The 9,589-nt window shown below is 41.6% G+C and overlaps 1 protein-coding gene across 2 annotated transcripts; it reads right to left on the bottom strand.

Moving 5' to 3' along the window:
• Positions 1-2,799: 2,799 nt before the first annotated feature.
• On the bottom strand, positions 2,800-5,908 carry LOC146566799 (uncharacterized). Of its 2 annotated transcripts, none has more exons than XM_085286374.1 (9): positions 5,735-5,908; positions 5,196-5,526; positions 4,761-5,000; positions 4,480-4,603; positions 4,258-4,363; positions 3,920-4,158; positions 3,669-3,824; positions 3,377-3,571; positions 2,800-3,287 (listed from the first exon to the last, which is right to left on the bottom strand). In XM_085286374.1, exons 1-8 carry the CDS (start codon positions 5,807-5,809, stop codon positions 3,430-3,432), a joined length of 1,413 nt encoding a protein of 470 aa, XP_085142500.1. In that variant the 5' UTR covers positions 5,810-5,908; the 3' UTR covers positions 2,800-3,287; positions 3,377-3,429. The 2 variants fall into 2 exon arrangements, with proteins under 2 accessions (XP_085142500.1, XP_085142501.1); XM_085286375.1 differs by having other exon boundaries at positions 5,208-5,526; positions 5,735-5,904.
• Positions 5,909-9,589: the final 3,681 nt, after the last annotated feature.

The following is a 9,589-nucleotide window of genomic DNA, read 5'->3' as shown; positions in this document are numbered from 1 at the left end:
GAATGGGTACCGGCAATGTTCCCTCGAAGCTGTGTGTGTGCACAATTGCGCACTGCTGGCACGGTCTCTGCGCACAGAAAATCTGCGTTGCGCACAAAAAAAAAAATCTAACCTGAATTGAAATTAAAATCAATACTTTAACAAGTCTGTTTTGCAGTGTTAGTCAGTGACTGGCTGCTCCCGTATGGGATCCAGCCAGTAATGCGATTCACATTCGTATATACGCAGCTAATCAATGTCGTTGACAGGCTCTGACAGCGTCCTTATGTGCCGACACCGGTGTTTTAGCGAGCAAAGCGGCGTGGCGACGTTTAGTGTGTGTCAGAACAATGAGGCGACTGCTGAGTGTTACAGGTGTTACAGCAGTGACACATCTGCTGCTGTCAGGCCTGCAGGTATCAGGCTGTTGTTCTCCTTCATCTCATAGTTGACAGAAATTATTTTTGGAGTGGCACAAATAATTTGTGTGGCATCAGATTTGATGCAATTTGATGATTGTTCTCTAAATAATTTAAAATGTTTATTTAAAAAAACGCCTTGGCTGCATTTTTAGGTAAACAGCTGCAAAAAACTTTGTTGTTTGCATAACTCAGTTACTTTTTTGAAGAAGTAACTATATAATTAATTACCCAACATTGGTCATTATTTACTGTATTTTGCAGACAGAGTTACAGACTCTCTCCCAGACCACAGACTCATAATACAAGTCAGAGCTTTATGAAAAAAAAACAAAAGAAACTTGTGTTTTCAAAATTGGAGTTCAAGTTATTTTTACTTCCAATAGTGTTAACATGCTACACAGGTCATGAACAAGATTTTTTTGTTTTGTTTTTTTAAATTTTCATTGTAAGTGGGCTAAAATAGTTAATTAAAAGTAGTCTAACATAAATGTAAATGCTGTAATTTTATTATTTTAATAAACCATGTAACTTGCATGGATTCAATGCTGGCGTCACCACAGTGCACACGTCTGCTGTTGCTCACAGTGGTCCAAGGGATCGCTCAGGGAGTTTCTGTGTTCGCTCAGACACATGAAAAATTAGAGGGAACATTGGGTGCGGGTATACCGGATACGGGTGGCTTTTTTTTTTCTTGAGATGTCATACACTTTGGATTCTAGCCAATCATTTTACGTTTCCGAGGATAGTAGGCGGGTCCAGGTACGTATGTTCTTTGAGAGCAGAGCTACAGATTAAATGTCCAAGGCAAAGCGGTCAAAAGTCTGGCTGTACTTCACAGCAAAATATGCAAACTCAGCAGCAACAAGTGCTTTAAGGTGATACTGTGATACTGTGCAAAGGAAGTAACACCTCGAATCCAATGAAACACCTGGCAACGCAATAGCGTTTTTTTAAAAGCAGAGAAATGCATCGTATTTGATAGCTTGCTGCGAGACTTCACACCGAGCACATCTGCTGCGGGTGGGTTGCCTGTTATTGGACCTGGAGTTAGCAACATCCCCCAAAAACCCGAAGAGGAGAGTCCTGGCCCCTAGCCCTGCCAGTGTAGCAGACGGATGATGATGCAGCAGCAACCGTTCTTCTCTGCGTGAGGAGCTTAATGTTGTTCGTGTGTAATTTACGTTGAGTAGGCTAACCACGTTATTACATTAATGCATGTAAGGTGAACTAGCAAACACCGTCGTAGTTACATGCGACTGTCTTCTTGTTTGATAGAGTGATACCATACATGCCCTGTAGCTGCAGAAAAAGCTAACACCGTTATCTTTTTACAAAAAAAACAAACAGCTAAACATGTTTTCCATTATTCACCGGTTCCAAACAAAGTAGGTATGTTGTATCAAAAGAAAAGGCTAACTTGGTTATCATTTTGCAGAAAAAAGAGACTGCTAAAAATAAAAACATAAGAGTTTTTGGACAAAGTTTGTGTTCTCCATTCTTTAAGCAATTCAATTCAATTCAATTTTATTTATATAGCACCAAATCACAACAAAAGTCGCCTCAAGGCGCTTCATAGATACAGAGAAAAACCCAACAATCATATGACCCCCTATGAGCAGCACTTTGGCAACAGTGGGAAGGAAAAACTCCTGTTTAACAGGAAGAAACCTCCAGCAGAACCAGGCTCAGGGAGGGGCGGGGCCATCTGCTGCGACCGGTTGGGGTGAGAGAAGGAAGCAACGGTTAGAGCACCATTTAAGCACCCGCACAGTTTCAAAAGTACCGGTATCGGATAAAACCTAAACGATACCCATCCCTAAACAGAGTATAGATAAGGAATCTCTCAAATACTTCATAAAATGAGCATGTAGAAAGTGATCTAGCATTCTGAATGTTCACAATGACTCTCAGAGAGAGACCTGCTTCATTTTAAATCAGCCACTCGTGTGCCACGCCCAGAGTGCTGACCATTTGGGATGTGGAAGAAAAAAATCACGCCAAGTCAATGTTCAAAGGCAATGGTCATGGCCAGTAGTGGAACAGAAAAGCTAGTTCTGCCATCAATGGCCTGATGGGCCAGTATGGGATCTATAAAAATGAGAGACAGCTACTCCTCCCTCACCCCACTCAGTATCACTGGTATGAGGTTGAGAAGGGGAAAATGCATACAGGTCAATGCTGAACACATGAGAAGCTACTTTAAGGCATATCACCCAATTTGTAATATTGCTAAACATTTCTTAAGGCAGACGAGTCATGCTGGCTGGGTCAGTGTCATTTTTGTTGTAATTGATGTCTGGTTTGTTCTGTTCCCTAGTGATGGGTAGGGATGGGTACCAGTATCCGGTGTTCTGACATAATCCTTGAAATAGTAATAACACAGTATCCTCAGCAAAGATGAATTAAACAAGTTTTATTTTAATGGAAGTTTACTTCAAGTCTTCAGATTTTTACTGTCTTTTATTTGATTACTTTAAAGTATATGATTACATTAGAGTAATTAAATAAAGACAGTTTTGATGGAGCTCCTGAGCCAGCCCAAGCTCTCTATGAAGACGAGGAAAAACTCCCCTGGGGGGGCCAGACTGACGGGAAGAAACCTCGGGAAAGCCCATTCAAAGAGAGATCCCCTTTCCTGGGATGGCTGGGGGGGGTTACAGGAATTCCAAAACACTGAAATTTAAAGTGGGCCAATTAAAAAAAATTATTTCCTGAAAAAAAGAAAGGTAATTCATACATCACACATAAATGATAACGTCTGAATTGTGTGTGTTTGTGTGTGTGTGTGATAGGCTTATCTCAGCCAAGTGTGATGCTGTAGCTCCTCCAGCGTCGGCCGCGTCTCCGGGACTTTGGTTAAACACGCGTCCAAGAAATCCCGGCAGTCTGGAAAGAAAGGAAAGAGAAAAAACATGAAGATGATAGTTCCAGTGGTCCAAGCCATCAGTCAGTCTTGAAGTGTGACGTTTTCTTACTTTTGGACAGATGTCTTTTGAATTTCAGGCGCTCCACAGGACGCCTGTCTTTTTCAGGCTCTTCTCCACAGGACGCCTGTCTTTTTCAGGCTCTTCTCCACAGGACGCCTGTCTTTTTCAGGGACAATCTTCACCCACAAATTCATAAAGTCCTTGTGAAGGGTCAGTTTCTCAATGATTGTTCGCCCATGGTACCTGTGGAAGATTACAGTTGTCATTAATTTTCATTAATTGTGTAAACTCACAGAAAATAAAACATTGATGCACTTCAAACCCATTTAAAAGTACCCACCTGGCTTCAGGTGCAGCATCCCCTGCCATTCTAGAGGCAGCAATTAGAAATCTTTCAGTGAAGGTTCCTGTTTTCAGGGTGACGGCTGCTCCAAGTTTGTCAGCCAGCTGGTGCAGGTGTTGAGCCGTGCTATTCCTCACTGCAACACAGCGATGGCTGAGCAAGGACAATATTAGACACACAACTCAGTGAACATGATCTCTCTTTCATGTCTTCTAATAAAATCACTACAGCTTCTTCTCTCCTCTTACGTCAGTCCTGTGTTAAACAGAGCGCTCAGAATCCGTCCATGGCTGCAATTTTCCACCATGGCATCAAGCGCCAGATTGACCTCCTGATGTAGAAAGTTGTTGTTGGTCATTGCAAGCTTCAGCAATAGAGCTCGGCCTGTTGTTTCAACTTCTGGGTCCATTGTTCTCTGGAGCTGAATGTAGAGCTCATTGATGGCATGTATGGCCTCAAAGGCTATTGCTGAGCGTTGGTTTTTCACCTAAAATGTGAGTGAAAATCATCAGTTGAGGCTGTAGTATGCACTTGAAGGGAAACTAGCTGCATGAAACGCATATAAGAAACATAAAGTGTGCAATACCTCCTCAATGAGGACCAGACACACTTCATGTAGTTTAGTCTTCAGGATGTCCGAGTGGTGCTTTGCCAGAGACTGAATAGTTTGCAAGCCCTGTCTTTTCTTAATCCTGTATTTACACAACACAACATTGAACACGACTTCAGGAACACCACAAATAACACAGCCACATTATGCAGCACTGTTTCTGTGCAGTATTTAATGTCTCCTTACTACGTTTCTTACCAGTCGTCTGAAGACAGCAGACTAAAGCTGTGGGACAGGCTCTCTACAGGTGTAGCTACAGGCGGGAGTTTGACCCTGCTCTCTCTTGGATTATTCTGACTGCACTGACTGTCTGCTTTCTTGTCTGATAATCAACGAGGTTAGTAAAAAGAAACTGTCATTTCTTCTAATTCGAAGCATGATGCAGTGATTAATTGTTCATTAAAATCTTTTTAAAAAATCTCTTAATTTAAAGTTTGATTATTCAGCATCTTCTACAGTTACTGAGGAAAACCACTTACCGTCTATAGGGACGACTTTTGCACGGCGCAGCAGCGTCCCAGGCCGAGGTCCTCGTTTTTGCGGTATGGGAACTGTTGGAGGTTTTGGAGTCAAAGGCTTTACTGCAGTAAATGTTTTGGTTGGTACTGTGTGTCCAGGTGAGGTTACAATCCCATCCTGGAAATGCTGCAGTTTTTCCAAAATAGGCCCAAATTTGTCTTTTGCTGTCAAGACTCTTATTCCACGAATGACCTTCGTGTCTGTTTAGACAAAAAAATAACTAAATAACTACAAATTGACATCTTACGATTTTTTTTTTCTTCAAAAAAGCATATAAAATGAATGGACAGCAAGAATGTGTAATTTAGCATTAAAATAGATAATCTACAGTGTCAAATTTTAAAATCTAAACTAACTGATTAACAGCAGGTGTAACCACTAAAGAAAAGCATCACCTTTGAACCGACCTGCTCCTGAATGTTTAGCAGAGAAAACAGGCAATTGCGATGGACAAGCTGCTCGAGGAGGTGGAGGAACTGGAGTGAGCGGTGTCATCTCAACAGGACTAACAATGAAAGGAATGGCCCTCAGATCACTTGGTGTGTGTGTGTCTGCAGAGCTGAGGCTACTCAGACTTCTTTCAGGGTCCTCCTGATTCCAAAAGGGGTCATCCAAACAGTTCCAGCTTCCCTGGACTCTCTGTGGAGAGCCTGCGCATTGCTCAGGTAAAGGTGGGAGATGCACAGCATAATCTCTGGGTCTCTGTGCGATATGCAATGTGTCTGCCTGTTGAAAGAACACATTTGTCTTACTGCTCTGAGCTTTGTGAAAGTCCAGGATCCTGGACTCTGTGGTGAAGCGCTGACAGTTGCTCTGTCTACAGTGACTTACACAAAAATGACACTGTGCAAAGCAGCAAAATATAACACATCTCTCAGAAACATTTACATTTGATCAGCAGAGAAGTCAAGAATGAGTATGTTTAGTTACTTACATCTCCACCTGTGCGCTTTCTCTGAATCAAATCTTTAAAGCGATGGAAAAAGTTATTTGATGTCTTTTCAGACATGCCTGAGATAAAAAGTGAACAAATTGTTTAGAAATAGAAAGTTAGTGAGTGCTGCTCAGTGTGTGAGTGGCAAGTTCTAACTGAGCTGCTCAGTAAATAACTGTTATGATGTGGAACTCACAGAGCATTTTTTGAAAATATTCATATATATACACTATTTTGTGTTTACATGGCAACGGGAGGAAACAACCCGGCAAAATAACACATGACAGCGAGATAAATTTATATTGGCATGTGTATTCAGAGTGTTACCACTATTCTAGGATTTCTATTGTCAGAATAATATTTGTGACTTTAGACCTTTATTTAAACTGTAGACTTGCTTGAACTTAAGAAAGTAGAAGGTTGGTTTGTTATGCTTCAAGGTTGGATTTTATTAATGAAAACATTAAAGGGAAAAATGTTAACAAGCAAACAAACCTTACTAAAAATGTTCATGTTATTCATTGCATTATACAACATAGTGAAGAAAGCTGCAAGCTTGACTAAAATTCAAGTATTAGAGAGCTCCATTAGCATCTAGTCTGGCTTCACTCTACAAGCCAGGACAGGTTTGCGTGACTGGAGGCTCAGACTGTGTATGCAACCCATAAAACTGGATGGAGCATTGTTTGACATATAATATTAATTCAGCAGTGGAGTTCTCTGCCAGGGCATGACTGACATTTATGAACATCGCTGTGAGGCATTTTATCACTCTTGGAGCCATATAGAAAATATTGCAGCTCCTCTCCCTGTCAGATAATGGCACTAATTTCACCAGCATGGTTTAAACCTCTGTGACTGCTGAAGGGCAAGAATTACTGGTTCTTTGTGCGTCTTAATCCTTACCAAATAATGAGAAAAAGTCTGTCATTTTTCACGGCTTATAATTCAAAAGGTGGGCTTTTTCAAACCCCACATTAAAACAAATGTTTCTTTTTTTGGCATGTATTCATTTATTTATTTATTTTTGATGCATCATTCCAAAGTAGTTATGCAATATAGAAAAACATCTGCAATGAGGTAACCAAGAAGGTCACCAAGGGACAGTCGCCATGGCATTTTGTCCTGATTGTGTCAAGAGCGTGGCTGTAAGCATAAAGGAAGAAAAATTCCATCCATCCATTCGCTTCCGCTTATCCTTTTCAGGGTCGCGGGGGTCACTGGAGCCTATCCCAGCTGTCATAGGGCAAGAGGCAGGGTACACCCTGGACAGGTCGCCAGTCTATCGCAGGGCTAACACATAGGGACAGACAACCATTCGCACTCACATTCATTTGCACATTCACACCTAGTGACAATTTGGATTATCCAATTAGAGGCTTGTTGCTACCTAGTTAGCGATGCTACACACCTGTTACTGTGTATTTTTCAATGATTCAGCACTCCTTGGATTTTTAGACAGTAATGAGATCATGTGCACACTCCACAGAGGTCCAGAGTCCAAATGTGACCTCTAGCACCAAACAATTGCTGCAGCTGTTGGTGTCAGAGGTGACACACAAGGTATCAGGTTTTCTGTGTGATTACTTTTTCATATAGGACCAAGTATGTTTGGATAGCGTTTTGCCCTTGAAAACTGCCGTTGAATATTAGACATTGTTGTCTAATGTTATAAATGTATTGATGTGAAAGGTGTAAGTGTGACAAATATGGAATAAGATAGGAAATGAGAAAGGAGGCAAATACTTGTTGACAGGGCTATAGTCTGTAAATGGTCTTCTTTTGGCTATAGTAGATCTTTTACTTGTTCCTTTTTTAATTGTTTGTTAAAATAGTTTTTTCGATCATATTGAGTATAGAGGAATGCAACTGTGAGCTTTAGCAATTATCCCGCTTCAACAGGACCGTGATCCCGATGTGTGAGACAGCAGGGTGCTGCCACTGGTGTTGTAATGTGTGATTTAGTTCCTCCTAACATTTCAGTTTTCTTCCAGTATCTATCCTCTGTGATTACTGGCTCTTTAGACAGATTTAATAGAAGTGTGTGAGCTATTGGCTCAGTATAAAGGGTCAGTAGTGTTTTCATGTCACCTATCCATCCTCCATTTAGTCACCCAAAGCATGTAGTAAATACTGCTCACTTTTATTCACCTTCTCTTAAATCCAGAAAAATTCCCACTTGTTAACGTTGAGTGTGTGTGTGTGTGTGTGTGTGTGTGTGTGTGTGAGTGTGTGCGTGTGCGTGTGTGTGTGTGCGTGTGTGTGCCAGTTGCAGCCTCCAAGTTGAACACCATCACCAAATCCAACCTGGGTCAGTGTGTCAGCAAGTACGACCTGCTGGTCTGGTTTGAGATCAGCGAGCTGGAGCCCACTGGAGAGTGAGTATCCACCTGGAGTGTTATATTCACGCACAAGCTTTAAAGGAACCATAAAAATGATCTCCAGGAAGAATATTATAAGTTGGGATGTTGTGTCACCTCCTCCCTCCATGCACAGGTACATCCCAGCCATCGTGGATCACAGTGGAGGCCTGCCCTGTCATGGTACCTACCTGCTGCACCAGGTACAGGATTGGTGCACATGTTGTTTCCTTATTACTCACACAGTGGTAACTGCTTCCTTTGTACACAGTTGAATATCTTCTTTTAAAGCGTAATGTTGCTCTAGCTGTGCTCACTGTGATCCTGAGCTCCTGTTATGTTTGCTGCAGGGGATCCAGCGGAGGATCACAGTGACCCTCATCCACGAGAAAGGCAGCGAGCTCCATTGGAAAGATGTTCGTGAGCTGGTTGTAGGTGAGCAGCCTGCCTTTAGGGTCTAGTCGTGCTATACCTCTGTGTAGAAAACAAAACCCCAAAGCACCGAAACAATGTTTTATAGTGTTTGTGTGCTTTTGATAGAGGAAGACAGGACAGAACATCATTAAAGGGATTTGACTTTGTGAGATCACCCTGAAAACGCACCACTCGGTTCACTCTGAGATATTTTCAGTCTGGAAAGATGAATCTGTCGGGCTTCAGGCTGCTTCTCACTTTAAGCAGTTCATGCTGTAGCTGATGGACCAAAAATGACATTTGATATTTTAGACATTCAGCTGCTGACTCTGAAGCCAACAGGCTCTTGAGTGTGGATGATTGTGTTGGTACTGGATGCTGTGATCAAACAGCTGTTCTGATCTGTCTTCATTCATGCCTGTTGTTATTAAGCCTCCTAAGCTCCAAACCAGTAAAAGCAATCTTTGGAGGCAACACCCTTTTTAGTACTTTGCTGTATTTGTTTGTGATTGTGTGACACTGAACCACAGTGCTATGTATATCCTCTGTAACACTCAGACGTTTCCAGATCAGTGTTTCCCCCTCAGCTGTTTCTCACTATAGAGTCTTTCCTCTGTAACAATGAGGCACCAGCAGAGCATATCTGGCTCCCAGTCTGTGGCTGATAGTGCCCCCTGCTGTTAATAACAGGAACAGTGTAACCTTGTATGGAGCTCATAGTGATGGTCTGAAGATTGCTGCTGCAAGGCAGTAATTTGTATCCATGTGTGCTGTCTATTCTGAGCATATGCAGTTATGTGAGCTCTCAGGTTTTATGTATCAGGACCAGTGTTGGTCAAGTTACTTGAAAAAAGTAATCAGTAACTAATTACTGATTACTCCCCCAAAAAAGTAATCCCGTTACTTTACTGATTACTTATTTTCAAAAGTAATTAATTACTTAGTTACTTAGTTACTTAGTTACTTTTTAAAAACACGATTTACAACCTGAAGAGGTGATAAAGTGATAGATCTTTCAGCCCAATTCTACTTTTTCTACATAATCCATCATACAAAATGTAATCAAATGGAAAAGTCTCTT

The sequence above is a fragment of the Mchenga conophoros genome, linkage group LG9, assembly GCF_057382185.1.
Source record: "Mchenga conophoros isolate Kocher_MC1m ecotype Shallow Benthic linkage group LG9, M_conophoros_male_GT1.1, whole genome shotgun sequence".
NCBI lineage: Eukaryota > Metazoa > Chordata > Actinopteri > Cichliformes > Cichlidae > Mchenga > Mchenga conophoros.
Note: the sequence above shows the minus strand (reverse complement) of the source record. Positions and strands in the feature narration are given on the sequence as shown.